The following is a 15,352-nucleotide window of genomic DNA, read 5'->3' on the forward strand; positions in this document are numbered from 1 at the left end:
TGCCCTTATACGAAAATTCCGTTAAATCATTCCTAAAAACGGTTTCTCAAGGTCAAAGACTAAAAAAGGTCTAGAGAGCGTATTTCTTAATCAAATGGTATCATTTTTGAGCTCGTTGCAAAGGTCTTGTAATTCTTGACAAGTCTGAACCGGTTCCAATCGGTTCTGAGAGTGCAATTGACCGGTTATGAACCGATAAATTAATTTTTATCCGAGAACCAATTTTATTACTCCTTAAAAGTATTTTGTGGGATCTTTTGACCTTTTGATTTTTTAAAAATATTCTGTGTTAAACAGTTTAGTTATGCGAAAGTACTTTCGAAGTATAGCTACTAGGTCACGAGTTTGAGCACTTTGCAAAGCCTGAGAGGTTTTGCTATACTTCTGTGCCCTCTGTGTGGCGATCTGATGCTCCATCGTAGAAATGAGACCCAGAAGACCCATAACACTTCTGGTAATGAATAGATAAACCCGTGCAAAAAGATATAGATAATGTATAGGGGAGACCGGGGTACAATTAGCCAGGGGTAGAAGTACACAGTGGATTTTTCTCGATTCCCTTAAAATGCACCTTGAGCAAAGTATTTTTTAATGAAAGTAGGAACACATCCTCATATTCCCAGAAATATTTATAAGTCTGATCCTGTTATCCTACAATTTAGAAGCATTTTTATAAAATGGGTATTAAATTGTAGTTTTAATGTTACAGTTTTTGTCACAATATTTTGTTTTTTAAGTTGTTAGTCAAAATATCATAGTTTTACTTTGTTTCTGGTTTAATAAAGGTAATTAAGAGATATTTTTCACTTGGATAATAATTATCACCTTTTTTATATAAGATGATAAAGACTGAAACAACCCCCAGGGGAAGGTGTAGCCACTCTTCCGTAGCGGGATAAAACTATTGATGATTTTTCACTAATACATAGATAATTGTTAGATGAAAAAGTACTACTGATATTCCTAGCAATGTTGCCATTCGGATGAACAATTTGTGAAATAGATTTTTTCAGGAAGTTTGCACCGATTTTTCAACAATTACAAAAATGTCATAAAAAAGTCGGCTAAAGCCTTTTTCTTTAGGTTTAAGTGACATATTTAGCATCAGTGGTCTTCAGTGTATCAAACGAAACTATATTTGGTATCTCCAGTTTGAAATTTCGTCTGGAAAACTGGTGGCAATTAGTACCTTGAAAGTGGCTATAGGGGAAACTGGGGCACCACCAAACACGGGGTACCACGAAACACTGCGATTTTTTAATCGGATATTCGACTTCAGACGATAAGACCTATAGGAATTTATAGGCACTATAGGGATACTTGTCCATTGAAGAAATGGTCGAGATAGTCCAACTAGTTTAGAAATAAAAATTAGTGTTTGGTGCTACCCCGTGTTTGGTGGTGCCCCAGTTTCCCCTATCTACCTAGGCCGGGGTACGTGTAGCCAATGTGTCATACTTTTTTCATTATACCAACGACTCCTTCATATTATCATATTATGGTAATATGAAGGAGTCGTTGATTATACTCTCTAGAAAAAGTCAAGGATTCTAGATCTTTGAACTACACTGTTTCATATAGAGCCAATATCCTAATGCTACTTATGAAACATAAAAATATTAGACAAACCCTATAATTTTTTCACAAATCATGCACGAAAAAACAGCCTTATTTGCTGGATAAAAGTACCCCGGTCTCCCGTATTCTTGAAACTCTTGAAAAAAGTGAAGAAATCTCCTTTTTCAAATTTAATTTAAAGACTTATACATATCTGCATATTACTAAGATGATATACTGCGCCTACAATCGGTTTAATCATTAAATATATTCTTAACTAATTTCGGGTTTTTGCTCTTTCCGGCTGTTTCTCAAGGTTATAGTTTATTTTTTTAAAGAGTGTATTTATTGGTATTTGTATTTATTAAGTATAATATTTAATGAGTATTTTAAAAAATAATTTTTATGGAAAATTAACTTTTATGATTTCTACACACGGAAGCGAAATAATTGAGGAATGGTAAACTCTGAGGTACAGGAAGATTTGGCTACTTTGATCTGTGGGGCTACGAAAAGTCATATAACAATCTAGCCCCACAGCTCAAAGTAGTCCCACCTTCCCCTATCTTTATTTAAAATTTTCCTTGGTTTCTTACATTTCTGAGACCACAGTGTTTCTGGTGTCGGTTTTATGAACTTTTGCAGTTCTAAAGAATTATTGGGTTTTAAAAGTAAAACCGGGACTATGATAACCACTGAAGTACCAAGAAAAGAAGACTTATAGGGGGAGGTGGGGCTACTTTGAGCAGTGGGGCTATATTGTAATACGATTTTTTCGCTTATTTCTAATGAAAATTGGGCATGATGCAATTTGTATAGTCAAAATGATTATGAATCTAAATAAAATAATTGTAAGACCCAGATTCATTTAGAAATAGGCGAAAAAATCGTATAACAATTTAGCCCCACAGTTCAAAGTAGCACCACCTCCCCCTAGCGGAAAAAATTCCACTGGACTTTACTTATCGGACTTATAGGAAGGGCTTCACTGAAAACCGGAAATCGCTATCTATTACTGTTTGTCCTCCTTACACCGTTTGTTTCAAGTATTGAGCGTATAAACAAAATAATAAAGCAAAATAAATCAATGATTTATCACTTTTAAATTGTTTCAATGCGCTAAAGTTGCTTCGAAATACTTTCTGGAATATATTGCTCAATGAATTATATTCAGTATTGAAACGAAGTGAGACTAATTGGTTGCTTCCTGGTAACTTTTGAGTCTATTTGGTGGTAAATTAATCCAGCCCCAAGCTCTTTAGGGAGGCACATACCCATAAAATTTTTTGATACTCTTCAACGTACCAAGTTGAGTAAAAGGCATGCATCTCTAAAGGTTTTGCAAGAGTCAAGAGGCACAAGCGAGAAACTTTATATTGCACAGAATTATATCATAATGTTAAACAATACCCACGACATAGTAAAAGCTCCACTTCCACTTTTTGCTCAGAGGAATTTCTCCGTGAATTGGACATGAGAGTGGAGTTGCCTCTAGGAGTGCTGTATTAGTCAGGAGGAAGCTCTTCAAAGGTATAAACCAAAATGATTTATTATTCCCCTTTTATTGCAAAATATACCGCATGCCAAATGTACCAACATTGTATAGATAGACTACCCAAACTCCCCCTTATTATTTTGCCCATCACGATAAACACCCAACAAATCAATTTTTGATTACTCCTCATTTTCACTTTCAATCCATGAACTTTAGCATATTTCCTGCAATTGAACTATTGGGAGACCCTTAAATTAGTTCTGAGCTATAGGCATCTTTGTAAATTAAATTTATAGATTAATATTTCACAGAACGTAAAGTTCAAATAAATTTTGAAACAAACATTAATCTGTTTAACTAATTTAAAATTTGAATATCTGTCCTGTATTTAAACTTAAAAATATGATCTCTATTCTTGATTTTAAAGTATTATATCCCACTGTAAACATTAATACTAATTAATCAACTGCCATGATTATTTTTCACCACAAACAATAACCTGTGTTAATTTTACAAATGCTTCTTATGCTTGCGTTGTAATTACTTTAGTTTTGACATCAATGTGACGAAATATTTCGGTAATCACTCAGAATTTTTGATAACAAAAACGAAAATGTCCAAATAATAAAATTGATTTAAGAAACCAAATATAGATCAAATCTATTGTGAAATATTAGTTATTTGTTTACCAATTTTTAATCTCAACTAAGTTATGTTGTAAAAGCAATTAATCATGATAAAAAGGAGAATAGGCACTAGAATATCTTTACAGAAGAAAGTGAATTTAGGAAAGTAAGTTGCTTTGTGCTCTTTCACTACAATAATTCAAATAATTTTTTATCATCTTAACATGGATATTTATCTATGCTTTCAAATCTCGAGAAAATTAAGCAAAAATTTCTTATGATCCACTTTAGTAGATTCACTCGATAGACCGATTTAATTTAGGCTTTTGCACTCAATTCTCTTTGATCTTAATAAGTGATCTTCAGGCTTGAAGGCTTCATGATCACACAGAATCGCACAGGAATTTTATTCAAAGTGTCATTATGATTAAATTAGCACCTTTTTAGTTGTGCTCCATAAAATGCACTCCACAATTTCATATCTTATGCTCAGAGTCCGAAGAAACACTTTCGCCTTTTGTTGTGTTGGTGTTGGAGAATTTAATCGTCATAGGAGATCAGTGATCGTGAATTTACTGTGGAATGTCTTCCGTTGTTGATTTGTTTCTGTCTCGTCTTTTTTTTGTTTCATTAATCTTCACAAGAAATGTTGCATACTTAAAATATGCAATTAAGTAATCTCGGGGTAGACCATTAAGATATCTCTGCGATCTTTCTGTCTGGCCTCTGAGATGACTTTGTCAGAGACGCAACACCTGATGGGAAAATTAAAAAAAAAAATTAGGGGCAAGTCATTTAGGGAAACCCATGTCATTTGCTTGAGTTACGTTTTATGAAACCTGAAAAGCCTCCTGTAGACTTTATTTGAATTAGGAATTACTGAAGAAAATGTTCACGAGATCCAAAAATAAAAAAATACTCTTGAAAAGCCTTAAAGCTAAGTTCCCGGAACATTAGAAAAGCTTTGCGAACAGAGGAAACTCTTCAGAAGTTCGTGTAAAAATATATAAACTATCTAATGAGGTCGCTAAAAACGAGTACTCTCTGATTAATTTCGATCTGATGAATAAGGAACCCCTCAGGATGCCTGTGTAAAACCCAGTGAAACTCTGAAAACAACTGATGAAACCCATATAAATTTATATATCTCTTGCAAATTAGTTTCTAGAATAAAAAATAAAGATAAAATCTTCCTAAAACTCGGTAAAACGAAAAAAGATATGAAGTTTTACTTAGAAATTTTCTAAAAGTTTTACATACAAAAAAAAAAACAATTCATGAAGGTTTAGAAATTAATTTATTTTGAATTTCTTTTATCAACTTATGCCCAAGATACAGTAAAGTAACATATTTTGGGTGAAAGGAACACCTATTGACACTTTAAGAACTCAGGTTAGGACCTATTTACACCTTACTTTGTTCCATTTAGGGTATGAAATTCGAACATTTCTCTTTATAGGAATATGTATATTACAGAAAAAAACATCATATTCCTCATATTTTATTAGATATACTAAATAAATTTCAATATTTTGTCAATATGGGTTCCCTGTCGAAGAGGTGATCCATCAACCCTAGGACTATACACAGAAAATTACGTAAAAATGTAGAAGCCTTCCAAAAAATTCCCGTAAACCAGCAAACAATAAGGGTTTACGATGTTCTCTTCAAGATACCCAAAATAGTTTCCTCGAATCTTGAAAAATCATAATCCTTCTGTGAAGTTTCTAAATAATCCATAAAACTTTGCAAAAAAATCCCATAGCCCGAAGAAATATTTCGTGTAAACAAACAAAAAAATCTAAATGTTTCTAAGAAGATCATCAAGATTTTGATCTGAAAAACCATATACCTTTTTGATTGGTTTTCGAAAAAGTCCGAGAAACTTTTTATATCTTGTTAATATACTTTTAAAATTGTGAAAATAAACCGACGTGAAGTTGCAATCCATAATAGGGAAATCCGGGAGTCGTCAGGAAGAAACAATTATTCAGAGATACACAACAACTCCAGAGCTTTCGGCTCGGTCTCCAAGTCTTCATCAATGGCTTTTTTTTAATTGCAAATAAAATTTTATTAAAAATTTTAATGAAAAAGACTCCTTCTTTTTGCTCATGCCTCTGTTGAAGGCATGGAAACCAAGCAAAAGCTCTGGATATAGTTGATATATTTCCCTGATTGATTGTTTCTTTTCGGCGGCTTCTGAATTTACCTAAGAATGTTTTTAAAATTTTAGAAATTTTCCAAAAGTTGCGCTAAGCACGGAAAAAATCTTCCTAGAAAATCTTCGCGGAACCCTAGAAATCATGAGAATTCGTTAAATAAAAAAATGACTAAGAAATGTGAAAACTCCTAAATTTTTTGAAAATTTCTTATTTAATCGTATCGAGATATTTGTAATATAATCATATTATATTGTTGTTCTATCCCGTGCTGAAGGAATCTGCTAAGTCCGTTGTAGACCGCCCAAAAGCACCTTCTCCGCTGTGTGGATACTTCCATGCTCCCGGTTGGTCAGAGGCACATTCAGTTGTTTGCACCGGGCTGGTCTCGAACTTACAACTTTAAGAATCGAGTCATAGATCTCATCCGCCCAAGACCCAACGGTCTTGCCTATTGTGGCACTGAGATCCCCGAAAATTTCCTGAAACCTGAAGAACAAAGTAAATTTTCGAAACACTTAAGAAACAGTGGGTCAATGAAATGTGGAAATGAGTACCCCCGTGAGAAGAAATGACTTAATCAGGTGTCCATCGAAGGGCGATAGAGGAAGAAATGGTTTCGAAGGCACTGTCACGGAATTTTCCTCGTCAATTAACCACATAAATTGGTCGATTTTATTCCAATGAGTAACCATCGAGGAAATTGATCAAATCGACCATAACGTCTTTAGTGGTACAAAGCGCTCATCCACACGCATTTGAATTCTGCAAGTCTTTCATGTTGCCCACAAAAATGGAAAAAGGCATTTGCTATTGTGTGCACTAAATGCGAAATTGCAGTGATTTTTCAGTGACTTTGGCTAAACACCAAGTCGGGCGGAAAAAGAAGCGTTAAACGGTCGGATTTGTTTTCAATTTCGCACCTTATCATCCATATTTCCTCATTTCCTAGCCACTTAAAATATTCTTCTAGGAAAAATACTAAAAGAAAATCAGGAATTTTCAATTTGTCCGTTACGTTTCATTGAGGGGATTGCAACCGAAAGTTATCTTTAGCGCAGAGGATTGCCTTCAGAGTCATTAAAAATTGATTGAAGCCTAATCTTAGATGATTACTTTCGTAAAAATTTATGCCACTTAAGTTTGAAGATGACTTATGTTGCAATGTGACATGGTTGCAGATTTAATGAAGAAATTTATGTCATGTTTGTTGACAGACTTTACGCTTCTTCACAGCCATGCTCTATAAAATTGCAACAATAAAGAAGAATTTCATAAACATTTGCCATAAACGCACTCATAAACATAAAGTGCATTGTAATTTCTACATAATGTGCCACTCACATTATTTCACTTTTATATTTTGAATTGGTAAGAAATAACGAGCGTTAACAAGATGAATTGTTAAGAAGAATTAGGAAACTATATTGTAAGCCTAAGATGATACTGATCCTAATATGATCTCAGACCTAAAGTTTAGTTATATTAATTTACTTCTTTTTTTTTTAAATTTCCGATAAATAAGGATTTTTGGGAAATTTAGACTTAGAATTGAATATTAAAGGCTAAAGATTGTTATTAAAGATTTCTAAACCTTCAGGAGCTGGGCTAAACTTCCAGCCTGAACCCTGGGCAAGGAAACTGGATTAGAATTGTCGCAATATGAAGGGCATTTTACTTTCACATATCTTAAAATCACTATAATCCTCTATGTGCCTTCCATCAGCTACTCGAAAGGATTCTCTCAACAACATTATTTATTCCAGTATCGGTTCTCTGTTGAGAAATTTTTCATGTAGAAGGGTACCGGGGTAGAATTAACCAGGAATATAATTTGGCCGAAATTACCAACTGGCCGAAAATTGATACAGTTTCTCTTATTCTTTATTGAAGCATTAATTTTAGATCTTGCAAAAATACAAAGTTCATTTCGGCTGCATTCAGTCCTCTGAAATATTTTTAGTTGTTAAAAATATTTTTATTTTAAGGAGTAAGTCCAAAACTAAAGAAACAAAAATACAGAAATTAAATCTACTAAAATACAAAAATATTTTTCATATTTTTAATATTCATTGCATATTTTTTTCAATGTTAATTTACATCAAACACGGAGCACATTTTGAACAATCGTGGCTTAGTAAAAGAGCATTTTTAATTTACAAAAACATAATTTTAAAATTATTTGTAAAGACGTGATGTGGATCACAGCAAAAGTAGGATATTTCATTAGGTAAATACAGATACTATAGACACCTTTGTTTTGAGTATCTCATGGGTATCGGCCAAAATTCCGAAAACCAAAATTCCGAAAAACCCAAAATCCCGAAAAGTCACAATTTGGGATATTATTAAATTTTGCTTATTGGGACAAATGGAAATTTTCTGTATAGGGTAACGTGTGGTATTTCTGGACAAGGTGCTTTACGTGACATAATATGGGTATTTTGGGACACATCAAAAATTCTATAAATATTTGTTTTCTAATTATTTTAAAGTTCTCTATGAAATGAGGAGCTCATAGCAAAAAAAAACGCTATTTTAATAGGGAAATGCATACGACTTAGAGTTTTTTTGCTCTGAGCGCCTCAAATATTAAGCTCTTTACATATCAGATAAACATAAAACTTCTGAAATTTTATTTAATTTAAAGCGTGAAATATACGCGTGAATTGTGAGTGCCACATTTCACTATTTACAAAACTTTTTGTGTTTTCAAGTTTGCAGATGTCAACACAAACAGTGCTTAGTTTTTTCGATTTAAATCACTTTAAAAGTGAAATTTACACAAAATTTTTATGAGAAAGTGAAGTTAAGAACTTCTCCTTAAAGGTAAACAATCAGGCGCGGTGAAATTTATTTGTATAATAACGACTTTTGTCTGTCCCGAAATACGCAACTGTCCCGAAATATACCACTCTTACTTCTTTACATTTTTTGCTATTTTGTATAAAAAAATGATGCATTTTCCAACATTTTTCGATAAGAGTCTTATTCTGGATAGCATAAGGAACATAAATATTTGTATCAACAAAGAAAAAAATGAGAAGTCGTTAAGCTGTTTCAAACTTAAAAGTGCTAAAAAAGTGTCCCAAAATACCACTCGTTACCCTATGACGGGAGATTATTAGCTATTCTGGATTTTGGCATTCAAAATTTTGGATTTCGGAATTTTGTCTATCCGGGATTTTGATTTTAGGAATTTTGGCTTCTGGGATTTTGGCTGCCACCGTATTCCCATATAAATGTTTTAGAGATTGTTTTACGAAGAAACACATTAATTACGTTACTAAATTAATTAAATTCTGGAGCAAGTTATCAATGTAATAATACAAGACTTACCTTTAGTGCATTGTGCATTGAAATCAACTTTAATGACCTTAAGATTACCGTAAGTTTCTTATATGGCGACAATTTTTTTTTGTAGGGGCAGCCTTAAAATTTTGTTGAATTTACAAATTTTTAAGCACTGTGCATTAAAAGACCAACGAATATCTTCCGGTTTATTCCACAAAATTGAACATCTTGAACTCTGAGAGCGGATCATTTATTCTGAATTTCTTTCGTTACAATGAGAGTCGGAAGATACAAAAGAAGAATCTCTACGGCGGGATGATATCTGCATGAGCAGGAGGAAATCACTCTTCCCAAGGATTATGTGGAGGCTGGGCGGTAACAGGAGGCCATCCGGGTGGGCCCGGATCTGGGCCAGGGGATCCTCCGGGACCATCTGTGACTGGAGGCCAAGCCGGAGGTTCCTGTGGAGGACCACCAGGGGGATTGTTGTCAGATGGGGAGTCTGTAACTGGAGGCCACTGTGGTGGAGCTCCTCCTGGGGGCTCCTGCGGAGTGGCTTCTGATGTTGGGGGCCAAGCTACAGGAAGAGCTGCTGCAGCTGCTTCCCCAGAATGCCAATCTTCACCGTACTGGACGACACCCAAACACTCCACAATCAACACAAGCACTATTCCCAAGATGATCTTCATTGTCGCACTCTCACTAGTCGCTAAAAAAAAGTCCACAAAATAATTCCACCGAGGGACTTTCTGCTGGAAATCGCTCAGTGTTCGATGTTCGATTGTGTCTTTGAAGCTCAAGGCAAGCTTTTATAAATTGTCCTAAGCTCATTCATCATTCAGCCAAATCTGGCCAATCTATCACCTTCACCGAGGAGGGCGTCATTCCGCACTTTTGGCTTGTCTATTCCATCCAGAAATTGTCCAGGGTGACAAAGCTTGTGAGAATTCTTTTGGGATGATGACTTCATGAATTGGGGTTACCACTCAAGGAAATTGCTTTCTTCCTTATCACTTTAGGCTAGGGAATTGATAAGAAAATTTGGAGAAATTCATCAACAAGTGTCACAAGTAAAAAGTTGTTGTTTATAGATAAAGGCACTGGCCTTTATCCCAATGTTTCTTTAACCCTTTTTTGTAAATTTTATTATTTTCAGTTAGTATTATTTAATTTTTAATTTATTGAAAAAACTCAAATGGAGGTTTTCCAGAGACTTCCTCTGGAGGTTGACTAGCAATTCCAAGACGGTGGTAGATGCTTCTCCAAAGGTCATATCTTTATTTTTTTAGAAGTTTGCTTCCAACAGTAAGAAACTCTTATACGGGCTTCAGACCTGAGACTTAGCCATGTGGCTTAACTACTCTAATTTTTCAACAATCAAGATTTTTTGGAAAAATTTTCTTCGTATTAGATTATTAAGGACAAATAACCTATTACATTCTGAAAGAGCAATAAGATTGGTTGCTATTTAGGATTTTGAGGCTATATTTCTATTTCTAAGGCTATATTTTTTACGTATTTAATAAAAATTAAATATTTATATTATTTTCCGGTTTATTCGAGTTAAATTTGTATTTTTGTTATTACTTACGAATTATCCATAATAAATAAATTTAAAAAAAACTACATAAAGCACTAAAATTTATTTCCATTTTTAAATGTTTTTTTTTATAAATTAAATTAGAAGAATAACCTCAAGAAACCTTCTAAAAACACTGAGATACAAAAAGATATTTAGTAAAAGAGATGATAAGAATAATTAAGATATTTTTTTCAAAAAATAGGTATTAACACAAAAAGAATTCATAAGAATCCTCTTCAAAAATGTTATGAAGTTGCACATTAGGGGAATGTAGGCAGGCTTCGCAAGTGTGAGCTTTCGAACGATTCGAATTTTCTCTTTATTTCCAAAAAGTTGGTTCCGCATTTCTTAGCCATAAGTTAAGTATTTATGAACCTTATCTTCATTGTGAAAATAGGCAGCCAAGCCAGCCAAGCCCTTCTTTCCTAGGTGCTAGGATCACAAATAGACAATTGGCCAAAAATGGGTAATTTTAATGGCGCACATTTCATTTCAATTCTCGTAGTTGAACTCATTTCTAAAAAAATCACTTTTACAGTGGATGAAGAGTATACTTGAGATGATATTTATGTAATAACTTTTTGCATCGGAGGGAAATTATTTTCACGGTGGCGGAAAATTCGCAAGTACTACACTGTGCGTGGTTTCAAATACTGAATGTGTGAGCGTTCGCACATCCATCAGACAACTTCAGCTTGAAAATCACAACCTCACTAAAGCCTCATAAGCCACAGTGAGACATTCTTCAGCATTTTCTCTTCCCATCTCCATGAGACGACGGTTATTGACAGTGTGAACCGTGTGAACATGTTCATAGTCGATTTTTCGATATTCATTTGGAAGAAAAAACAGTTCTCAAGAAAATGTGAAAAAAGGTGTTTTAAAGATCTTCTTTTAGTGCACTGATAGTTTCCGCGGGTTCACGGGGTTACACTATAACAATCGGAAGATAATTTTTAATTGTAGATAAAATTCATTTCGAGAAAAAAAGCAATGACGAACCCAAAACCCCCATCGTGTGAACGCTGCCCCCGGGGGCAAGAATCGCACAAATCGTCATATTTTTTTCATTTTCCTGTCCATGAAAAACCAACAATTCTGTTATAGTAAACTAAGCATGCATAGAAACTTAAAAGATCAGAGAACTTTTTGATGTAGTGCAATTCACTGCCCATTTTACAGTTTAGTTAGAAAAAAGTCCTGAATACGAAGCACGAAAAAATGTGCGAAGGCTGGCTACATTCCCCTAAATATGCGAAAAAAACCTAATTTTTGCGTGATTAATGGTGCTATTATTCCAATGAAAACTGAAAAGGGGAATACTGCTGAACATTTTTATTTAGCACTTTACTGTTCTCAAGTGCTTTTGCATTATCGACTTTTCTTTATATTGGTTTCTGTCTCGACTGTTTTCTCCAGTTCTTTTCGTGTTCTAAAACCATCAAACAGCCGTAACAGAAACCTACACAAAGAAAAGTCGATAATGTAGAAGCACCTGAGAACAGTAGAATGCTAGAAAATGTTTATTTTTCATTCTAAAAGCTCCATAATTCAAATAAAGTGAAAAGACATTTTTTTAGTAAATGTTTTTTGTATTTTTAAAAATTACAGGACACTAAATTGTTTGTTGGACAGAATAACAAAACTTTTTTATAAGAAATATATATATTAAGTAAGATTGAAATATATTCATTACAAATTCGTAATTTATTTTATTTTCTTCTTTTTTTTAATGTTTGTTCTTCAGAGAATCATTTTGTATACTTACAACATGTTAACAACATGTATCATGTTCGAAAAAATAAACAATTCTTATTATTCAAAAACTAAAAATAATGAACTTTCATTTCAATTTCATGTTCATTCTTTTATTCTATTTATTGAAAAAAAATATTAAAATAAATTAATAAATAGTGTAAGCTGAATTCCAGTGATCAGTGTTTTTTCTCAGTGTAGAAACCTTATAAATGTGCTGAACTATCCAAGTGCTCAATAAATACCCCTGAAGTTATGTGATTTTCCCGCCAAAAAGCTCTACAACTAAGCTTTACAGTCTGGTTATTCTCGAGATTCTCGCTTTGTCTGTCATCTCCATGGAATTGTCTGCTGGGATCACTTTCAGTTTGTCATCATCTACATGTTCTCCAATAAGGTAAGCTTCCTGATTGTTCTCCTCTTCTTCGATGGTTTCATGAGTAGGGTCTTCTGGATCCCCAAATGGAACGTTTCTGAACTGAAAAGCTAGGGGAACTCCTCTTAGGGAAGCCGATGGTTGGGGCAGGAAGGGATTTCTGATGCCGATGGAATTTCCGAATTGATTGAATGCATCACCAATTCCATTTGTCAGGCCCCAGAAACCTTGTCCAAATTGACCGATATTCTGACCGAGGTTCTGCCCGAATTCCTGAAGACCGTTTGTGATGCCCGTGAAAATGTTTCCTCCTGGGAATAGTTGAACCCAGAATGGAGGATTCTGTGGGGGCATTGGGGCAGGTGGAGCGACAGGAGCAGCAGGTGCTGCAATTATCGGAGGAGCTGCAGTTGATGAATCTGGACTCGTGATTATCTCATCAGCAAGAGGATTCTTGAAGCGATCATTGTGGAAGCCTGGATTGTAGGTGGGGAAATAGTTCTCGAAGGGTCGTCGATTGGCGAATGGATTGAATTGAGGAGGGAATTGGTTAGGGAACTGCAGAGGAGTAAATCCAGAGAATGGTCCTTGATGGGCTTGGAGGAAAGCCGGAGGTGGTCGAAGACTTGGGAAGGGGTAGAAGTAATTCGGCAGGAGCGAAGCTTTGTGCTGATCGTTGGGATGTTGGGGATAGTTATGATGACCAAATCCTCCCAAATTGTCATTGGCAATGGGATCACTCAAAGGAGCTGGAGTGGATGATCCACCGATCTCGGGATGAGTAGGTTGGAGCGACTGTCCACTTGGAGGGAAGGGAGTTGCTATTGAACTAATTGTTTGGAAAGGTCCTACTCGTTTTCGCTTCTCAGTCCGGGAGCGGAAGCCTCTGTTATCAGCCTGGTATCGAGTGATCGTCACAGATCCATCAGCCTCTGCCATACCATAAGCCCCCCTGACTGTTCCATTCCTAAACCGTTCCTCATCCTTAAACTGGGTATTCCCGGACACTGGGTCCTCAACCTCATACCCATATGCATAAGTCCCAGGACCATCTGGCTCCAGAATGTTATAGGACGGCCATTTGGCAAGGCTCAATCGATCACTAGGTATTTCTCGAATCCTCTTTGTATTAATTTTCCGGGCATTCACAGAAAGTGCAGAAAGGACAATAAAAACAATCTAAAAAGAAGTGAATCAGATAAGAAAGGGCAGCAGAACTTTAGTAAACTAACCACTAAACAAGCTATTAGAAAAACTAATAGTATATTCTTAGGAATTTGAATAGCACTCACAATTCTTAGCACAAACATCTTAAGATTCTTTTCAGTTCTGTATGGAAAATTTTCAGCAGAATTTTTGCTTGGTCCACAACTCACGATCACTGAGAACTGATCTCTTCTGTCCACTCTTCTAGATCTTTTATACCCAGAGGAAGTGTGTCTGGAGCCACCAAGGAAGACCAATAAAACAATATGCGAATTGAAAAGCTGTCGGAGTTGGAAAGTGTGAATAGATGAGTCAAGAAGTGAATTTGGCACAGGTGATATTTTTCTACAAATATTTTTTATGGTTTATACCCTCCTTTAGGCCTTCTCACCACTCCTCAAGGGGTCACTCAACCTGAACAATTCTTTTTTACGTGAAATATTTTATGACATTCGGGATGATCTTAATACCTTGTAGGTTGATTAATCGATAGCGCCTCATATTCTTGAATTTATTTAATATCCTTTTAATGATTCGTAAATCCAACAATATAACCCGTCAATATGGAACTCTTTTATCAGAGCAATAACAAAATTATTGAGGCAGGTTCCAATAAACAATTATTTATTTATCTTCGCAGATTTTTGTGGAAAAAAATACACGTAAGAATCACTTGAAAAGTCCAAAACTGTGTATTATTTTCCAGCTCAGTACCAACCACTGAGATGCAAATTAGCACCTGTTCGGGAGAATTAAAATTGGCACAAGAAGTCACAAGAAAATTTGGGCCATTTCGCACAATATTTCCACAAACTTCATTAGCCGTACAATTGGTCCATTGTCCGCCAAAATATGCCAGATCAAACGGATTTTAAACGTCTCTATTTGAACAATTTAATTTATTACTCACTTAAGAGCCGAATATTCTCCTGAGGGACACGTTTTACGTTTTATGCGGTCTTCAGATTGGAGATTTAAACCCATTTTGCGGACACTTTTAATTTCTTAAAAATTCGAGAGCTTGAGAGAGCGGCTCTTTTATTATTTCTTTTAACACTTTAAAGTTTAAAGTGACATGGAAAACCCTTTGTATATATAACAAACTCGATTAGGGGAATGTAGGCATGGTTCGCACAGAGTGAACCTTCAAATGATGCGAATTTTCTCTTTGTTTGCAAAGAGATGATTTACCATTTCTCATCTCGTCTCATGAGCTAAATAATTATCTATTTTATGGCTAACACTGAGAAAAAAAGAGGGTGCGATTAACATTTTTTCCTCATAACATTAACACTTTTT

The 15,352-nt window shown here is 34.9% G+C and overlaps 1 protein-coding gene across 1 annotated transcript; it reads right to left on the bottom strand.

Annotated features, from left to right (window-relative positions):
• Positions 1–12,287: 12,287 nt before the first annotated feature.
• Positions 12,288–14,231, bottom strand: LOC129800401 (uncharacterized). Its single transcript, XM_055844750.1, has 2 exons — positions 14,140–14,231; positions 12,288–14,026 (listed from the first exon to the last, which is right to left on the bottom strand). The coding sequence occupies exons 1-2, from the start codon at positions 14,155–14,157 to the stop codon at positions 12,764–12,766; spliced, it is 1,281 nt and encodes a 426-aa protein (XP_055700725.1). The 5' UTR covers positions 14,158–14,231; the 3' UTR covers positions 12,288–12,763.
• Positions 14,232–15,352: the final 1,121 nt, after the last annotated feature.

The sequence above is a fragment of the Phlebotomus papatasi genome, chromosome 2 (genome assembly GCF_024763615.1).
Source record: "Phlebotomus papatasi isolate M1 chromosome 2, Ppap_2.1, whole genome shotgun sequence".
NCBI classification, from domain to species: Eukaryota; Metazoa; Arthropoda; class Insecta; order Diptera; family Psychodidae; genus Phlebotomus; species Phlebotomus papatasi.